Source organism: Crinia signifera, chromosome 11, assembly GCF_055691185.1.
Source record: "Crinia signifera chromosome 11, ASM5569118v1, whole genome shotgun sequence".
Taxonomy (NCBI): domain Eukaryota; kingdom Metazoa; phylum Chordata; class Amphibia; order Anura; family Myobatrachidae; genus Crinia; species Crinia signifera.
In genome coordinates, this window is record NC_139227.1 from 106,554,699 (window position 1) to 106,576,121 (window position 21,423).

Below are 21,423 nucleotides of genomic sequence, written 5' to 3' on the forward strand. Positions count from 1 at the left end.
CCGATTTTTTAGTGCATGCGATGGCCGCGATGGCCGCCGTGATAAGTAAAGAGTACCTAGAATTTTCCACAGCGCCCCAATGAGGGGGTGTGTCATGCTCCACCCAAAGGGTGTGTCTATGTCCATATATGGAGAGACTGTGAAAAGAGACTGTGAACGTGGCACCTAGAAGCGTGGGTTTGTACTGCTACATCTGAGAGGAATCTTTTAAAATGACTTATATCCAAATGTAGATGATCCCCAAAGCAGTTAGTAAGAGATACTATACTTGGTAAAGTGCTGGGAAATGGTGCTGATGATTCAATGTAAATGTATCTATCTCTCATTCCTTTTTTTCCCCAAAATGTAACAGTGTAATGTGGGCTAGGTGAAATGAGGGAGATTGCTAGACTAATGAGGGAGAGAGGGAGATTGCTGCTATGTCAGGGAGACTCCTGCAGAATGCAGGAGGGGAGGTAACTATGATGTAACAGTGTAATGTGGGCTAGGTGACATGAGGGAAATTGCTAGACTAATGAGGGAGAGAGGGAGATTGTTGCTATGTCAGGGAGACTCCTGCAGAATGCAGGAGGGGAGGTAACTATGGTGTAACAGTGTAATGTGGGCTAGGTGACATGAGGGAGATTGCTAGACTAATTAGGGAGAGAGGGAGATTGCTGCTATGTCAGGGAGTCTCCTGCAGAATGCAGGAGGGGAGGTAACTTATGTAACAGTATAATGTGGGCTAGGTGACATGAGGGAGATTGCTAGACTAATGAGGGAGAGAGGGAGATTGCTGCTATGTCAGGGAGTATCCTGCAGAATGCAGGAGGGGAGGTAACTATGATGTAACAGTGTAATGTGGGCTAGGTGACATGAGGGAGATTGCTAGACTAATGAGGGAGAGAGAGAGATTGCTGCTTTGTCAGGGAGTATCCTGCAGAATGCAGGAGGGGAGGTAACTATGATGTAACAGTGTAATGTGGGCTAGGTGACATGAGGGAGATTGCTAGACTAATGAGGGAGAGAGGGAGAGTGCTGCTATATCAGGGAGTCTCCTGCAGAATGCAGGAGGGGAGGTAACTATGAGTAAAAGTGCAATATTGTAATTAGCAGATAATGGTATCCACAACAAAACATTGGCAGCAATGCCCCCAAAGCTGTAAATAATGTGATGTATGGCTGACAAGACCTTGCAGTGTGGTGCATGCCCAGCCCCTCAGCTGCAGCAGGTCAGGGATACAAGGGTTAACCAAGTGAAGGAGTCAAGGACGGGTTTTTTTTTTTAACAAGAAGTATCAGGTTACAATAACTTTAATGGCTGCCAGCAGCATGATCTCCTTTGTGCTAATGAACATGTTTCCTGTATCACTGCTCACACACACATCTTGTCAGCACTGAGCACTGGAGCCTGAAATTCCATTTTGAGGAAGATAAACTTTTTTTTCAATTAGAACTGCAGCAGTGAGTGAGTGAGAGCAGCTAGGAAGTGAGTGGTGGCAGTGACTGTGTGTACAAGCTGAGATCCAGGAGGAAACCTTGGAACTTCCTAGATCTCTTTCCTCTCCAGGCTTCCCTGGGATCTGCAAGAAGCCAGCAGTGTGGAGCAATGCTGGGGAAATAGGTATGGTTCTCCCCCCGCCTGGGCTTCCAGGCAGGGCTCAGGCTGAAGCACAAACTGTCTGCTAAGTTGCATCATAGTTGGGTGTTGCAGTTGTTTGGAGGCTACAACGATAAATCAGGGGTTTTAGTAATAATATATAATACAGGATCGATCTATCCTTGAAGATGTTGACTGGTTCCTTTTCATGCAGCTGTATATAATAATGTGTCCTGGTGGATCCTCAGCTACCAGTGAGTTAGATAAGAGATGTAACAATGTGTTTACATACTATTCCTATAGCCTAAGTCCCCATCACTACCCCTGATGTAACACTGGGCTGTACATGTGGCCAAACACTGGAAGCTGCAACTTGTCCTTTACATTTCTTTATCCGTTTGCTGATATCAGATCCTGCACTTTCCCTGGGTTTGTTTTCTGCTTCTATCAGGGCTTCTGCTGTCACTGTGCTGCTTATTTGGTTGTTATTTGTGCTGCTTCAATGTGGTATTTTGCATATATATATATATATATATATATATATATATATATATATATATATATATATATATATATATATATATATATATATATATATATATCTTAGGTGATTCATCGCGCCCTACGGGCGCTCTTCACACCGTCGTAAGGGGCTGCGCCCCCTTAATTTGTGAACGTTTGTATATGAGAAATATGGTTAGAATTGTATGAAAGATGCCCTGTATTGCAACTTAGGTGTCCGCGAATCGCGGGAGGGGGGGGTCGCGGAGGGTGCCGCGAATTGCAGGAGGGGGGGTCGCGGGGGGTGCCGCGAATTGCAGGAGGGGGGGTTGTGGGGGGGTGGATGCTGCGAATCGCGGGAGAGGAGGGATTGCAGAGAATCGCGGGAGGGGGGTCGCGGGGTGGGTTGCCGCAAATCGCGGGAGGGGGGTTACGGGGGCGGGGGTTGCGGCGAATCATGGTAGGGGGGGTCGCGGGGGGTGTGCCGTGAATCACGGGAGGGGGGGGTCACGGGGTGGGGTGCCGAGAATCGCGGGGGGGTGTGTGTGTGTGCCGTGAATCGCGGGAGTGGGGGTTGTGGGGGGGGTGTGACGCAAATCGCCACAAGAAAAAATCAACACAGAAAGGTCAACACATGTAAATGTTGACATAAGTGTGGCACTTCATTGGTGTCCATGTCGACACATGAGAATGAATATGAAAACATTCAAAAAATGAAAAAAAAAAACTTCAAAAACTCATATCAACCTTTTTCATTGTCGACCATAGCCATGTCAGTGTTTTCCATGTGCAATTTAATTCTGGAGCTGCCGAGAATCGCGGGGGGGTGCCGCGAATTGCGGGAGGGGGGGTCGCGGGGGTGGGTGCCGCGAATCGCGGGAGGGGGGGGTTACGGGGCGGGGGTTGAGGCGAATCATGGGAGGGGGGGTCGCAGGGGTGTGCCGTGAATCACGGGAGGGGGGGTCACGGGGTGGGGTGCCGAGAATCGCGGGGGAGGTGTGTGTGTGTGTGTGTGTGCCGTGAATCGCGGGAGTGGGGGTTGTGGGGGGTGGGGGGGGGGTGGGGGGGGTGTGACGCAAATCGCCACAAGAAAAAATCAACACAGAAAGGTCAACACATGTAAATGTTGACATAAGTGTGGCACTTCATTGGTGTCCATGTCGACACATGAGAATGAATATGAAAATATTCAGAAAATGAAAAAAAAACTTCAAAAACTCATATCAACCTTTTTCATTGTCGACCATAGCCATGTCAGTGTTTTCCATGTGCAATTTAATCCTGGGGCTGCCGCGAATCGCGGGGGGTGCCGCGAATTGCGGGAGGGGGGGGGTCGCGGGGTTGGGTGCCGCGAATCGCGGGAGGGCGGGGTTCACAGGGGTTCCGGTGGGGGGTTGCCGCGAATTGCGGGAGGTGGGGGGTCACGGGGGGTGCCGCGAATCGCGGGAGGGGGGGTGCGGGGGGGTGTGACGCGAATCGCCACAAGAAAAAATCAACACAGAAAGGTCAACACATGTAAATGTTGACATAAGTGTGCCACTTCATTGGTGTCCATGTTGACACATGACAATGAATATGAAAACATTCAAAAAATGAAATAAATCTTCAAAAACTCATGTCAACCTTTTTCATTGTCGACCATAGCCGTGCCAGTGTTTTGCATGTGCCATTTAATCCTGGGGCTGCCGCGAATCGCGGGGGGTGCCGCGATTTGCGGGAGGGGGGGGTTGCGGGGGGTGGGTGCCGCGAATCGCGGGAGAGCGGGGTTCATGGGGGTTCCGGTGGGGGGTTGCCGCGAATTGCGGGAGGGGGGGGGTCGCGGGGGGGTGCCGCGAATCGCCGGAGGGGGGGTTGCGGGGGGTGTGACGCGAATCGCCACAAGAAAAAAATCAACACAGAAAGGTCAACACATGTAAATGTTGACATAAGTGTGGCACTTCATTGGTGTCCATGTCGACACATGAGAATGAATATGAAAATATTCAAAAAATGCCAAAAAAACTTCAAAAACTCATGTCAACCTTTTTCATTGTCGACCATAGCCATGTCAGTGTTTTCCATGTGCAATTTAATTCTGGAGCTGCCGCGAATCACGGGGGGGGGGTCGCGGGGGTGGGTGCCACGAATCGCGGGAGGGCGGGGTTCACAGGGGTTCCGGTGGGGGGTTGCCGCGAATTGCGGGAGGTGGGGGGTCACGGGGGGTGCCGCGAATCGCGGGAGGGGGGGTTGCGGGGGGGTGTGACGCGAATCGCCACAAGAAAAAATCAACACAGAAAGGTCAACACATGTAAATGTTGACATAAGTGTGCCACTTCATTGGTGTCCATGTCGACACATGACAATGAATATGAAAAAATTAAAAATAAATCTTCAAAAACTCATGTCAACCTTTTTCATTGTCGACCATAGCCATGTCAGTGTTTTGCATGTGCCATTTAATCCTGGGGCTGCTGCGAATTGCGGGGGGGGGGGGTGCCGCGAATCGCGGGAGGGGGGTCGCAGGGGGGGTGCCGCCAATCGTGCAAGGGGGGCTCGCGGGGGGGTTCTTTTTGCCGCGAATCGCGGGAGGGAGGTCGTGGGGGGGGTGTTTTTTCCGCGAATCGGGGGGGGGTGGTCACGGGGAGGGTTTGCCGCGATTCGCGGGAGGGGGGGGTCGCGGGGTGGTGGTTATGCCGCGAATTGCGGGAGGGGTCGTGGGGGGGTTCTTTTTGCAGCGAATCGCTGGAGGGGGGGTCGCGGGGGTGTTTTTGTTGCGAATCGCGGTAGGGGGGGTCGCGGGAGAGCGGGTGTTTTTGCCGCGAATCGCGGGAGGGGGGGCGCGCGCGGGGGGGGGGGAGGTTTTGCCGCAAATCGCGGGAGGGGGGCGCTCACCTGGTGGCTGTGGAGTAGCAGTGCTGGGCAACATGGGAAGGCAGTGGGTGTCTGGCACTGTCTGTGGGCTCACTGGGCTGGTTCTCTGTCACATACCTCCCAACATGACCCTCTCCAGGAGGGACACAATGCTCTGTTTCTAGACTTCCCCTTAATGTATGATTGCCATCACCTGTTTTAAACAGGTTAATTTCTCAGAAAGGTGTTCAGCACAGATGAAGGCAATCACACATTAAGAGGAAAGTCCAGGAACAGAGCGTTATAGACACAGACACCCACTTTGAGTGACAGATGTAGCCGGATATATATATATATCTCTTTTAAGGGTAAATATACCAAAGCAGTGGTTGCCTATAGCAACCAGTCAGTCTAATTTTTTTCTTGAATGCAATAGAGAAATGATAGACAGAATCTCATTGTTGCAATGGGGAGTGTCATCTCGGCAGGTCAGTATTAAAGGTGTTCATAGACGGTCCGTTCCCGGACCGTCCGTTCTGTACTATGAGTTGCGCGCTCCCGCGCATCTCATCGTACGGTACAAAAAGTATGTACTGCACATACTTTTTGTACTAGCTGTTCATCGCATCGCATTGCATGCACAAGGCATGCGATGCGATGTGTACTATTTAAGTCCTGAACGGATCCGTTAAACGGACCGTGTATGGGCACCTTCAAACCTGGTCCGGACTCTCCTGCTACGTAGGGAAGTGGGTCTCACTTCCCTACGGAGGCGAGTCTGTATTGTCGGAAATGGACGTGGATTGTCAAATCCGTGGCAGTTTTTTCCAACAAAACGTCTGTGTTTTCTCCAATCCACGGTCTTTCCGACACTCGACAGCCGGAATTCAATGTTGGAAAAACTGGAAACGGCCCAGGATTCTGATTGTCGGAACAATCCGAAAGTCGGAATCCTGGATTGAATATCCCCTTACTAAATTTACCCCTTAGCGGGTTTAATTCATTATGATTTTGAAAAAATTGAACTAATTTGCCCCGTCATTATTCAATTGTGGTCGTTTTCACCACTATTGATGGCATTTTTTAACACCGTTTCACCTATTTGTTCTTTGTTTGTTTTGGGGGGGCGCATCAGTGAAAAATACCTCAAGTAGTTAAGACTGATGCAATTTTGACGAAAACATCCTGGATCAGCGACTAATTTGAGATCCATGTTTTTTTCGTCACCGTTGTATTTTTTACCTAGGTGAAAAATTGGCCATCATATTGAATAGTTGGAAGCCATGTTTTACCTAAAAAGTGTCAAAGTGTTGATTTATTTGCCTAGGTGAATAAATGCCCCCCCCCCCCCAAAAAAAAAAAAAAAGCTGGGCTTTTTGGGGTCACAGTGCTGCTGATAGCTGGGCTTTTTGGGGTCATGGTGCTGCTAAGATGTGGTACAGCATGTACTCCTTTGTCCATCCACACACACATGTGCAAAGTGTTGTGACAATAATATTATAAATTAAATAATGATACTGTTTTCCATACAAATATGACACTACTGGCAATCGAAAAGCATTCCCACATCTAGTGCAGGGGAAGCACTCTGTTTTGTGCCTCACTCTGTATCAGTAGCACTTACCTGCTGGTTGTATTGTCAGTGCTCCCCAAACGCACTGCTCTGTAGATATCCTGTGCCTTCCCCTCCAATAAGCTTCTCTGCAGGGGTGTATTCACAGAGGAGGAGGTCCGGGTGCAGCCCCCTCCTCTATAGCCAACAGCTGGGCGGCACAGACTTTATTGTGCATGGCGTAGACAGAGGTTAACGTTTGCAGGGGGGTGCCAAAAACATTACCACTGGGGGAAGGGGAATAATTAGGTGGGAGAGGTAAATGAGTTCCACCACCTCCCTAGGACTACTTTTTAATGTGGTCATACACTACCGTGATTTCTCGCAGCAGTGTATTGCCACCCGATCCCCTGGGATCCCATGCCATATATATCGCATTCGGTTCTTTTGGCATGTCATGTATCGTAATTGACCCGATTACCTGCCTGCCTGGAGGCGGGTCCAACCTCCAATTCCGATCCAGTGAACACGGGAGTTGCACATCAGATTATACATTAATGTGTAGTAATTTAGTACCATTGCTGGTTGCAGTATCGCCATCAATGGCAACAGTCGATGGTGACTGCACTGATGGCTATCCTTAGCAGTGGATGATGCAATTAAATCATTGTGCCACCTCCCTCCACTTCACAATGCCAGTTATTGGGACAATGTCTAGCAGCAGTGGGGTCACGATGATAGACGTGAATCACTATGCCTCCAGCCTCGCACACATGTATCCAGCTGTTTTCCAAATGTTGGATTACATCATCTCAAAGCTTCACTACCACAAGGAAAATTATGTAACGAAAATGCACCCTGCCCTTCCCACAGCCCCTGTGGCTGCTACATGTATCTGTATTACAAATGAGTCAAGATTACTGTCGCTACATCAACGATGGGTGAACTGGAGGACCAATCCCAAGATACATTCTATTACCAAATAACAAACACCCTTACACTATAGGCTCATAGATTTCAACTTTTCAGATGACCAATGAACTTAATGCTGCAATTCCACCTAGGATTTGTTTATACCCAGGCCAAAGCCTCAGTGACTGGCTCCACCCAGTGCTCATGCAAGATTCAGTCGTTTTTCTGCAACAAACAGAATATCCCGGAAAAACATTTGAATAATCTTGTTCTGCCAATTGAAATATCTTGTTTACATTGCCCCCGACCTTGCGCTCTGCACCTACTTCATACTTTGAAGGAGATTTATTAAAGCTTGGAGAGAGAAGCTGATTGGCTGGTACTGTGAAGCAGATTTAACAATGAGTAATATTCTTATCAGTAATAAATGGTGCTTCACCCAATCGGCTCCTAACTGTCACATGTTAGAAAAATTACAATTACAAGAATATCGCTCGTTGATAAATCTGCCCCTTTCATTTTCTCCCGCTTTATCTATATCCCTTGTTACAGGCTGAGTTTTAAAATATGTCAGAGACTGATTGGTTTGAAATTTGGGGCATATACATGGATGCTTGGAGAATGATGACATACCAACCAATCAGCTCCCAACTGTACTTTTCAAGCTGTTTTTGGTAAATTTTTAGTTAGCTACCAACCAATCAGCTCCTATCTCTGTTATCTCTATCCAAGGGAGTTCCGTGCTGAGGTGCTGGGAGGGGATCAATTGGATCCCTCCCCGAGTACAAAGCGAAATGTAGCCCATAGACTTCTATATGGTATACCTGCTGCTGTTACTCTCCGCTGCTGATGACCGGTATTAACACATGGGAAATGTGGCCAAAGCTAAAAAACAAACTGGCTTTTGGACTCACTTTGGGCCAGGGTTGCCGACCCTCCTGGAATTACCGGGAGGATCCAGAAAATCGGGTCCTCCTCCCGGCCCCCCGGAAAGGTGGGCAGCCCTCCCGGATTCCGGGGGATCCCCACGCCACCCCCGATTGCGGGGTCTTCCCCTATACCTTTGGATTGAATTGCATCAATTCCCGGGTCTCAGACGAGGGTCGGAGCTAAAAGCGCATCATTTTAGCCCCGCCCCTCCACGGAGATCCGTGAATTGGGTTTTTTAGCATCATGGGGGCGGGGCTTAATGATGTAAAGCTCAAGCCCCGCCCCCCGAACTGCAGCTTCTCCCGGAGAGGAGACAGAAAAAGTCGGCAACCCTGCTTTGGGCCAGATTCTCTAATCTTCAAAATTGATAAAATGGAGAGTGATAAACATCCAGCCAATCAGCTCTTACCTGCCATGTCACAGACTGTATTTGAAAGATGTCAGGCAGGAGCGGATTGGTTGGTTGGTTATCACTCTCCATTTTATCACTTTTGAAGCTTAGTGCATTTGGCCCTTTACCTTTAGAACAATTCCACCCTGTGTTTTAAAAATGACAGTTATGGGTAGAGGGAGCCTGAATTTCGGACCAATCAATTAGCCGTGGCAGTTAATGTGTATTTATTCTCCATTAAAAAAAAATCTAACGCCAATTCCAAGTACCCTGCAAAGGTGCCGATTGAGCAACCTGTGTCCCGCTTAGGGAGGAGTCCTTGTCGGCTCAAAGTGTTGGCTCCTCCCTCGCCCCCTGATGACGTGCCACCGCTCCACCCTCATGTTACATCAGCTTCACCTCGCAAATGCCAGGTCACCTCCGGTACAGACCCATGTCCAAATCCCAGGGCGATGTGGCATTGTGATGTGAAAGGGGTTGTAATGTGTGATGTCCAGTTGAAGGGTTAATTATTTGTCTGAGAAGATATTAGGTGAAGATGAGGCTGGTAGACTTGTGTAAGGATTATTGGGCTTGCCAGCAAATGATGCAACAGACAGGTAAATGTAACATTACCCCCATCTCAGCGCCAAAAGAATATTATGTTGACAGTAGGATCTTGGCTCATTTGCATGGAAACAAAAAAGCCAAGAAAAGGGGAGGGGCAACATGACGCTCCCATGGGGATAAATGCTATATCACTTGCCGCACACTAGCATCTCAAGATCCTGTAACATTTTATGGGGGCTGCTGTGCTGGTGGTCTCCAGCGATTATCTCTGATAATTGCTGTTAAACCTTTTTTGTACCTCTGGCAAGCTATAAGTATTGTGGTAAACCCATATTTACCCATGACTCCCCACGTTCTAATTCTGAAATTTGGGGCCCATTCGCAGAACCAAAACGGGGTGTGGCTTCAGTTAGCCAACACCCATTGTATGATGCTGTTTTAGGGGTCCCCCAGCCTTCTCTCTGCACTAAATGGATTCCTCACCTTTTACCATTCCCCTGGTTATCCACAGCATGTCCCCCAATCACCAGTTTACACTGTGATCCTCAAAGTGCCACTGTCCTGCTAACACGCCCAGAGAGGGGAAACCTAGCATTAGCTAGTACGGCTAGTCCTCTGCTGTTGCCTTTTACATTGATGTGCTATTATACTGTATGTATAATTTTTATATGTTCCGTATACTACATTTATGTATTTTGGCATATGTAGCACATAAGCGATCATTCCTGCCTGTGCTATGTCTCCCATAGATTTACTACTACTGCTGTTACGAGGCCTACACACCGGGAGATGTGCTGAGCGATACTAGACCACTCAGCACACAGCGATACGTCAGCGATATGCGCTGAGCCATCTGTTAGGGCCAATGTTCTCCAGTGACTGGCCCTGTGCGATTTAATATCCAGCATGCTGGATATTAATTCCCGGGCGATATTGACACGCAGGGCCGGCTATCGCTATGGCACCTACACACGCAGCGATGTAAGGGCATGTTCTAAGAAATCTGGTGAGATCGCTTATAAAAGTCCCCTAAATTGCCGCATGTGTAGGCCCCATAAGCCTAACTTCTGCAAAGGGTTTGATAAATCACTTATTGTTTGACAAGTCTCTCCTATACTTATCCTTATACATTGTTTAGTTAATCAGTGCTGCATCTACACTGTCCTCCCTCCACACATATTAACCAGCTTATCTGGAAACGTTCTCTCTTCAATGACCAAAATCTTTCTCCTTTTAAAAAGCAAGATAAGGAGCAAAAATGATAAATGAGGAGCACACAATAATTTACCTATTGCTCACTCTAGGGCAGATGTATTAAGCCTGGTGAAGTGATAAAGTGGAAGGTGATAATGCACCAGCCAATCAGCTCCTAACTTTCAAGTTACAGGTTGGGTTTGAAAAATGACAGGAGCTTACTGGCTGTTGCGATTTCACCTTCCACTTTATCACTTCATCTGCTTTATCACATTCCACTTTATCACTTCCCCAGGTTTATTACATCTGCCCCATTGTGAGCAGCATGGATCCCTGTGTCAGTATTTTACACTGTAGCCAAGAAATCCATTTGCTACTGTCATTTTTGAGGTGTATCTGTGTAGAATGGAAACACAGTTATGGATTGCATCTTCTTGTCTCCGCCTTTATCATACAAGAATTGTTCTTTCTGCTCTTGCCCCAACCGCTATATCCGTTTACCCTAAGGCCCCCATGCATTATGGTGATTTGTCCCCTCTGAGAAGTCACACGCATGGTTCCCTTTAGCCGCCCAGCACTTTTCTGGGCAGCAGGATTGAATGTGGTCCTTCCTTTTGCATGCGGTATATTACATGCAATCCCAGCCAAGCCTACCTGGCTCAGAAGCAATCCTAGCCGAATTCAGCGCTTCCATACTAAACCTGGGTCACCCATTATACAGAGACGAACCTGTTATACCCCTTTCATACCGCACAAATAACCAGAGTCCGACCCAGGTTGTTGCCGTGTCAACACGGGTCTCTGTGCAATGTGAAAGCACCATTTGGTAAAACCCGGGTCCAGCAACCCGGCATTCTGTCCTGGGTTAAAAGAAGGGTTTTACCCGAGTTGGACCCAGGTTACTAGGCAGTCTAAATGGTTAATCAGGGTTGACCAATCCATGCCTTCTCCACTGCCCTCCAATGATGCTCTGCCCTGCCCCCTTGTTGCCCGGTTGCCGAGGGGCGCAACACCTCGCAAATGATTGGCATTTACGTTGTGAAAGGGGTATTAGGGGGCCGATACACCGCACTACAGCATACTTATTGCACAGTTGCATGTGCTGCAGTTTTAGATATCATTCTTATTTTCAAGCCTGGATATGATTGTTCCTTTTTACCACAAGATGGCAATGTAAAACTACCTACCATACTTGGAAAAGGTCATGTAAGTGACAAAAGCTGGTATCCAATTATCGTGGGAAAATGGTTGGGTGGGAAAATGTTTTTTACGATTGTCCCCCACTGTTTCAATGATCTTTTTTTCCCCTGGCAATCCTATTAGGTCACTTAAAAAAACATTATATTGTAAAAACACAAGTTCAGTGAACAACAACCAACCAATCAGCTCCTGTCTGACATCTTTCAAACACAGTCTGTGACATGGCAGGTAGGAGCTGATTGGCTGGCTGTTTTATCCATTTGATCACTTTTGAAGTTTAGTGCATCTGGACCATAATCTATAGGGTAAATATACTAAAGTTTCCAAAAATGAAATGAAGTGAAGTTGCAGCCAATCCAATTATGTCTATCATTTCTTCATTGCATCCTAGAAAATTATAGACACATCTGGTTGGTTGCTATTGGAATCGGATGTCTTCATTTTTAAAAGCAATAGTACATTTACCTCCTACATTTCTAAGCAGCAGCATCTTTGCTTGAAAAACCAACCTGGGTACTTGTTTCCTAGCACGGCCACACCGATTTACATCGGGGTGGTCGTGTCGGAAAAATCGGGTCGATCGCATCGCATGCGATGCGATCGACGCGACCGACCGATTTTGGACCCGATTTTTTTTTTTTAATGAAATGTAAATCGGGTCCCTGGGACCCGATTTTACATTGGATTCAATGTAAAATATTCCCAACCCCCCCAAATGTCACGGCGTACACCCCACCCCACGATAGACGCCAACCCGAAGCGTGGCGAGCGCAGCGAGCCCGCGAGCGGCGGCGGTGCGCGTCCTCCGACCTTTTCATTCCCCTACTATCCACGTCGGCGTGGAGTTGAGAATAGAATAGTGTGGCGAGCCCGAAGCGTGGCGAGCCCCGCGAGGGGACGCGGATACCTTCACAGGTAAACGCGTCCCTTCGCAGACTTCACAGGTGTCCGCGTCGCCACGGACACCTGTAAAGCCCGCGAGGGGACGCGTATAACTGTGAAGGTATCCGCGTCCCCTCGCGGGGCTCGCTGCGCTCGCCACGCTTCAGGCTCGGTGGCTCGCTGCGCTCGCCACACTATTCTATTCTCAACTCCACGCCGACGTGGATAGTAGGGGAATGAAAAGGTCGGAGGACGCGCACCGCCGCCCCTCGCGGGCTCGCTGCGCTCGCCACGCTTCGGGTTGGCGTCTATCGTGGGGTGACGACGGGGACATCTAAAATGTGAAATGGGTCATATTGGCCCATTTCACATTTTTCACATTTTTTCAGGATTTCAATGTTAAAAAATCTTTTAACATTGAAGCCTATGTAAAAATCGGGGGCATCGCGTCGGGACCTATGTTAATGGTCCCGACCGACGCGATGCCCCCGATATTTTACCTTTCCCGACACGATTTCAATGTTAAAATATTTTTTAACATTGAAGCCTATGGGGAAATCGCGGGCATCGCGTCGGTCGCGTCGGGACCATTGTTAACGGTCCCGACCGACGCGATGCCCCCGATATTTTGTCCTAGCCGGCCAAATGGACCTGATTTCAAAGGAAATCGGGTCCATCGTATGGATCGTGTACCTTAACTAAAGGTACACGATCCATAAGATTTGTGGCCGTGCTAGGAAACCAGTACCCCAACCTGCAAGCAAACTGCTAGTGTGATATAGTCATCACTATATATAAAAGGCTAAATTCTCCTCACCTTTTTGAGGTGAAGTACCATCAGTGTCCACAAGAGGCCACTCGACAGATCACATTACTTCTATATTACATGTTTAAAAATTTCTGGATATGGAGAGAGGGAGCTGTGAAGACAGAGATTGGCTGTAGGTGCAGATAGGGACTAAGCCGTCATTTTGCTGGGCTGTTAACTGGTAAGAAATCTATAATTTCATAACCTTAAAGAAAAGCACAAAAGGAAGGTTACAAAATACATTATTGTGTAATTGACTACAGTTGAGTAGCAATTTAATCAGTGAAAATACGTTTACACCACTTTTGATCAAATTAAAAAAGGAGAATTTTTATGATCGTTTGTAAAAAAAAAAAAAAAGTATTAGCTATCCAGAGGGGGTTCCCAGACTGCCCATTTATTAATATTGCAAAGTAAAATGCTGTCTCGAGACCTAAATATGAAAAATGCAACAAAAAATAAAATGGTGAATTTACAGTCTGTGAGAGGGAGGTCCTAACGCAACGCCAAAAAGCAGTGTAGAATAGTGACAGACATCCATCCATTCGGTAGAAATGTGAAAACCATCGATTGTGTGGCATCGATGGCAGAAACACTTGCTCTCACCCACAGACCAGGATGTACAGAGGGCAGTAATTAATGCTTTTTGCGAGTTGTGACAGCGAGCAGTGCTGACTGCTCGCTGTCACAGCTCGCGCGGTCAGTATTTAATTGACCCCCCTGCACACGTTGTTTTTACAGGGACATGGAAACAGCGTGTGCGGCCACAAAACCAGCGAGGTTAGCGGCTAAATGCAGAGGGCTCCCTATATTAGCTGCGAAACCTCGCAATTTGGGGGAATCCTCGCTGTTCTCTGACAGTGAGGATTCCCACGGACCATTGAATACGGTAAGTTTCTGGCGCTGGGGTTAAATGACAAGGGTAGCTTGTTTTCGGTGATCCTCACCATTTGACCCCCCTTGCCGGCTGCCAAAAAAGGAATTTGCATCCCTTTGCATCACAACACGGTTGGCCCTGTGAAAATGTAAACTTCTTCATTAGATTCTGTCCTCGCTACATGGAGGACAGATAAAAGTTACTTAAGATAATGAAGGTGACATTTCCAAGGTACAGTTTCCAGAGGACAGTGCTAGGAAATCACACCTCTAAAACCAACAACTGTAATTGACATCTCAGAGAGCTGTGGTGAGGAAGGAATCCTACTAGTTACACCACTCCCTTCCAAGAGACATCAGGAGAAAGCTGCAGCGGGCTGGACCTCCCACCTCGTGTGTGTTACTGTACTAACTACATTTTTTCTTATTGCTTTCCAAACAGATTAAAGACTCCGGCGGAAGAGAACTCAGGATTTCCAATGTAACTTGTGGTTTATCTTTTGTTTTTTAACTGTTGGCAAAGGAAAAAAAGTTTTGGGGTCCTCCCCCTTTGTTTTTACACTCTCCAATGTCCTCATTACCTAAAGTACAACCAAAAAACTGGAAAGTTGGAATCTTGACATCCAAAAAAAATCTCCAAAACAAACAAAATACCCTGGAGATGAATGAAAACTTGAACACACATTATGAACCCTTCCATTTGCCGCAAGGGTTAAACAGCAATGGACAGCAAGGTCAGGAGCGTGCGAGCAGCACATTTGAACTAAAACGTGATGTTCTGATTACTACGGACTTCCCGCGGCCGGTTATCAATCTGGACCCCAGAGTTTCCATCTACAGCACAAGGCGACCCCTGCTCACGAGAACCCACGTACAAGGCAGAGTCTATAACTTCTTAGAAAGACCGACGGGGTGGAAATGTTTTGTGTATCACTTTACAGTGTGAGTATCCATTATTTTATGTTTTATCACTTTGTTGGATTTGTGCTTTTATTTTAATGCCAGCGGCTATAATTTATGTGCAGTACATAGCAGTTGGAGTTTTTCGCAAACATAAATGATTGACGTTATGGTATGTATATTTAAATATTTTTACATTCTAAAGTTTACGGCTACGTAGGGATGTGTAAAATACTTTTAAAACTGCTAAAGGCTTTAAAACATGTGCGTACATTGTCAGAGTATCTAAATAAAGTTTTTGCATACTGAAGGAAACCGCTATTCAGTACAAAAACAAACAAAAGATAAATAAACAAAGCAAATACCAGTAGTCACCTAACCAGCTAAATAATATCAGTTTAGTTTTGATAGTAAATAGGCAGCTACATATTATTCATCTGGTTGGAATTAGGAAATTGGAAACAAGTGTTCACCTGTATAGATTGAGAAAGTTTAATTGCAGTGGAAATGTTTTACCAGCAGCTTTAGGTGATGTAACTGGTCAGCGTCATACATTATTACATGCCCTGACTTATTACTTTCTGCTTCAATAATGTATGGTAATGCGTTCTTCAATCCTGTAAACCAAGTTCTAATTGGAGTTTTGTTCTTGTAGCGTCTGCATCATTTACTAGGTTCTTTAATGTCACCACATTAGAACGGCACATAGTAGTGAAACATTTCTGCAGTGTAGCAGCAGGAATCTCCCTGGCCTCCAAGCGCCTGACTAACTTCCATTATTTAAGCATAAGATCGACAGTCAAAAGGTCGACTTGGGGTTTTTCATGTTTTTTTTTGTCCCAAATGTCGTCCCAGGGACCCAGGATCGGTGCACCGCGTCCCAGGGACACCGGATCGGTGCATCGCGTCCCAGGGACACCGGATCGGTGCATCGCGTCCCAGGGACACCGGATCGGTGCATCGCGTCCCAGGGACACCGGATCGGTGCACCGCGTCGCAGGGACACCGGATCGGTGCACCGCGTCGCAGGGACACCGGATCGGTGCACCGCGTCCCAGGGACACCGGATCGGTGCACACTGCACCTTGCTACACTTGGCACACTGCTGTTCCCCCTCTGCACCATTGGGGATGTTAGGGCATAAAATACCTCTTGTTGGCACATGTTGGCTTGAAAAAACAAAACTGAACTGGCGAACCCATGTCGACCTTTTGACTGTCGACCTAATGCTTACGTCGACCTTCCAACCATGTTGATCTATTTCAGGTGTCGACCTAGCCATGTTGACCTTCAGTGGTTGACCCAATGCTTGTGGACCTTTGGTGTGTTGAACCAACGACCGTACATCCATTCACCCTGTTGGTTGTTGGTGGTGGGAGTCGGGGGGGGGGGGGGGGGGAGGAATCAACCATTCTGGTTAAATTGATGCTTTCATAACAAAACTCTTTTAGCAAATCTTACACAGTATTACTTTTTTGGGGAAGAAGGTGGTGACTGATTGGCGAAGAAGCTGCCATCTAATCACTGAACTGGTTATTGTTGCAGTCAATAGTATACATTGTCTTTATGATGTAGCAATCTACAGCATATGTTACCTGTTCTATATTATGAAACCACTTCAGGTGAACGTCCCATTGAATTTAAGGGCCCGTACATTAATGACCTATTGCTTCTGTTTGCCTGTTCACAAACGGCCGGGTTCGGGAATCTGATATACTTCCATCTCCAGTCTGGGTGGTGGATTGGCAGTTCCGGCCAGGTCGGCAAGTTTGCACGTCATCCTTCATTTACATTTAAATACGTCGCATCACGTTATCGTCCAGTTGCCTGTGCAGCAGGGCCGACCAGGCGGCGGCGCTAGTGACCATGGGCATCTCCACATTGGCCGTACACACTGAGCGATCTGCTGATGTGCCATTCCAATTGGCTGGAAATGACCAGTTGGGCCTGTATCGGCCCAGCGTGTCCTCAGGAGCTGATTGGTTTGTTTGTACTTTATAGTTAAGCTTTGATAAATCTTCCCCGGAATGCTAAAATCTGTGAATCGTGAAATGCGAGCCATGAAAATCTCATAGTAGAAAACAACCATATATTCCTTTCGGGCACATATATACTTCTTATATATGCAGTGAACAATTCTCAACACTCCCTCTCTTGGACAAAATACCTGCATAATACATGGTGACGTACCCCCATCCATCCATCCTCTGAATAGGTTGGTGCAAATCACTGATCGTTAATGCTGACGGAGTTCTGAATGAACACAAGTCCTGTTGTAGTAATAGCGCTCAGGACACATGTTGTCAGTGAATTGTCCTCCTAATTAGTACAAGTATACTCTTTGTTTTGATGTCTTAAGGGGCCCATTTACCATTCAATATGTGTGGCTACTTCTGCAAAAGCACCCGGTTTTGGGGGTTAGCTGCAAATATTAAGTACCCCCAAAAGTATTACAGAGGGACTGCAGCAGGAACTTACAATACCTGCTTCGATCCCTCCTGTCTCACCCGCATCCCCCATAGGTTTCTATGGGGGATGTGATGCTGGCCAATTTACCAATAAGGGGCAGCCTCGCATTGGCTACCACCATTCTGAGATGGCGGTAGCTTATGGACCACTTACCGGTAGTGCGGTCAGCCAGGGATCCGGGCTAACCGCTCACCTGACTGTGCAGACCACAGGGACAAGCTCCTTTTCGAGGCCCCTGTCACCGCATCTACAGAGATCTACAGTCAGCCGAAAGGATCACATTGGGCAGAAGATCCCACCCTGATTGCATTGTGTATGCGGTCCTATAGTAAATGGGTTCATTTAGTAATATGAAGTGTTCATTCTAGCACCCGCCATCTTTGAAAACCCATTCAGTTCCTCTTCCCTGCCTGGGGGGTCGCTGTCTGCTGTGGTGTTTCTAGCACAGGTCTGGTTTGCATATCAGTGCTGATATACAGACCACACTGTTCTAGAAGCACTACAGCAGACAGTGACACCCCAGGCAGGGAAGAGGAACTGAATGGGTTTTCCAAGATGGCGGGTGCTAGAATGAACACTATATACTTTGTATCTATAGTGGTTCTAGCTATATTTTCATATATGGTATGAGCGTCTGTCTATTGTTGTATCTACTCAATAATCCATTTCTTCTCCGTCTAAGCTCATTGATGTGCGATGATCTCACACTACAGTAGCATGTGGGTACGGTGTATAATGAGATGTGTGTTGTGCTCTATGTTACTGCTGTATTTTGAGAACTTTTATCTGCAGACCACAAAACCACATTACAGCAACCATGTCAGGAGTTGGTGGCCAACGTATACTGAAATGGATTAGCATCATAACCAAATGATTCATGTCATTAATTCCTTTCTCTTCTAAGAATAAGAGAAATAATAATGAAGACGTGTTTATGTTGTGCTGGTTTATCCGTATTAATTGCTGCATTTAATGTGATCGGTGTCACAATTTCTGTTAGATCGTTCACCCTATACTGTGTCATATGCCAGTAGCACTATTAATGTGCTGAAAGAGATGAGGACTGCTAGGTAGAAAACCTGAAATCCATTACATCGGTGGGTTCATGTTGCCAGGAAACCTACCCAAGCCAGAACAAGGGAAGGTCCCGGGTAATGGTGCTGTGTAAACGGGTAACCCGGGTCGACCCGTTCACTACAATGGAAAAGCCAGAACTAGGAGATGCTGTCATCTACCAGCATACATACAGATAGTGGTAGATGCTCAAATTAGTTCAGTAATACCATTCAGCTGAATGAGGGAGTGGTTAATACTGGTAAAGTAAAACAAGACATTTTTTTTCCCCCAGCACACTGAGTGGTATTAGTAACCAATCTTGAACACTTCATCTCCCAGCAGCCCCTCAGGCCCCGCCTCCGGCATTATGACAGGTGGGGAGGGCTGTGTGTAAGGTGTCACAAGCCGGGTTGGAGCCGGGTCTAAATCCCTGGTGCAGAAGCCTCTTCAAACTAATCGCCCTCACATACAAGGACCTTCCTAACTACCTTACTCCCTACGGTTACAGTACAGTGGGTCGACAATGACTAGGTAGACCACTAATTGTCGACAGTGACTAGGTTGACACCTGAAAATGGTTGCCGTTTCCAGAAAGTTGACACAGGCTTAAGGTCAACATGGTCCACACTCAAAAGGCAGACATGAGTTTTTCACTTTTTGGGCCAGATGTACTAAGCTTGAAAAGTGATAAAATGGAGAGTGATAAACCACCAGCCAATCAGCTGCTACCTGCCATGTCACAGGCTGTATTTAAAAAAAATGACAGGTAGGAGCTGATTGGCTGGTGATTTATCACTTTTCATAGCTTAGTACAGGGGTCTTCAACCTTTAAGACAGCGTGGGCCACCTAAAAAAATCCAGTGAAGCCCGAGGGCCACTAAAATCGCCTACGGAATTTCGGACAGCCCCATAGAATCACAGCTCCCCTATAACGTCAGCACAGTCCTTCATAGATAGTTGGCACAGCCGCCCATACTCAGCACATAACCCCACACACACACACACACACACACACCCTAATAGTTATCAGCAGCCAATTTGGGTTCCAGTGCAAACAGTAAAATATGTGCCCCCCCCCCCCCCATATATATAATTTGATATTGAATAAATTGCACGCGCCGTAGGCGCGCTCCCAAAAATGGGTGTGACCTAATTATAAGGGGCGTGGTCTAATTATAACGAGTGTGAACTAGCAGGAAAACAATTACCTGACACCTCTTTTGCAACCTGCATGACCAGACATTGGTTACCGCAGGAATGGTCGTTGACTGAAGGCTGCACAATGACATATAAACATGAAGGCCCACACAGTGAAATAGTATGCCTCACAGATCAAACCCAAACAATGAAAGGCTACTTAAATCAATATACACTGCTACACTGTTTATCCGTAATGCCCATTACACATTGTGCATCACACCATAGTGTCCATTAGACATTATGCCACACACCGTAATACCTGTTGTACATTATGTCATACACCATAATGCCCATTACACATTATGCCGCACCGTGATGCCCATTACACATTAATCCACACAAAATTATGCCCATTGCACATTATGCCCCACACTGATGCCCATTATGCCACAGACCATAATGCCAGCAGTACTCCTGCTTATACATATGATGCCCCAGCAGTGCCCCTTACCTAATGCCCCAGCAGTGCCCCTCACACAATGCCCCAGCAGTGCCCCTCACACAATGCCCCAGCAGTGCCCCTCACACACAATGCCCCAGCAGTGCCCCTCACACACAATGCCCCAGCAGTGCCCCTAACACACAATGCCCCCAGTAATGCCCCACACACAATGCCCCCAGTAATGCCTGCAGCTTTGCCAGGTCCCCTGCTCCCGGCCAGATGTACCTCCTCATCCTGCAGCTTTGACGGGTCACCTGCTTCCACCATCCATACCTCCTACTGCAGTTTCGCCGGGTCCCCTCCGCCAGCTGTGCCTCCTCCTCCTGCAGTTCCAGTGCCGGGTCCCCTGCTCCCGCCAGCTGCGTCTCCTCCTCCCGCAGCTTCGCCGGGTCCCAACTCCCCAGCTCATGACCAGACGTGCCTCCTCCTCCCTCAGCCGCACTGGATCCACTCCTCTGCCCTGCCTGCAGCCAATGGAAATCGGGTAGGCGGCACCCAAGGGGACTCCATTACACTGCCTCCCTCGGCAGCATTTTCTTTTACTTAAAAATAAAAATCCTGTGCATGGCGGGCAGGGGGCCACTGAGATCAGCTCCGCGGGCCACTCATGGCCCGCGGGCCATGGGTTGAAGACCCCTGGCTTAGTACATCTCGCCCTTTGTGTCCATGTCGACATATGTTCTCACTGGTAACCGTTCACCTCTTCCACCGACTGACCGACACTAGTAGTATACCAATTACTCCTATTGGGCGAGATGTATCAAACTGAAAATGCGGTAAAACCCCGGTTTTACCGCAATTTCCAAGGTATCAAAACCAATACCGCATTGAAGGGTATCGCCACCTTTTGGCTTCTTTTCGCCACCCGCCACCTCTGACGCAAACCCGCCGCCTCGCCGATTCCCCCTCTGGCTTACCTTCCTGAAGGGTCCTCCTGGACCCCGGAAGGTAAACCCCTCCTCCCCCCTAGTGAAGCAGCCGGACATCCTTCCGGCTGCAGGGGGGTAGGAGGAGGCGCCGGGGACAGCCTGCTTAGCTGTCCCCGGCGTGAGGGGAGAGCCAGGCGGCAGGGAGGTGACGGAGACCCCCTGCATACTAGAGTACAGGTATCGCGGGGGGGGCTCCGTCACTGCATCGCAATGCCAGCCGCATA

General features: G+C 47.7%; 1 protein-coding gene across 1 annotated transcript in view; it reads left to right on the top strand.

Annotated features, from left to right (window-relative positions):
* Positions 1–1,274: 1,274 nt before the first annotated feature.
* LOC146045375 (potassium voltage-gated channel subfamily KQT member 1-like) overlaps positions 1,275–21,423 on the top strand; it is a 131,424-nt gene continuing 111,275 nt past the window's right edge. The window contains exons 1-2 of the mRNA XM_083164154.1: positions 1,275–1,603; positions 14,646–15,145. Of these exons, the coding sequence (XP_083020280.1) occupies positions 14,772–15,145 (374 nt within the window). The 5' untranslated portion in view covers positions 1,275–1,603; positions 14,646–14,771. The remainder of the gene's footprint in view (positions 1,604–14,645; positions 15,146–21,423) is intronic.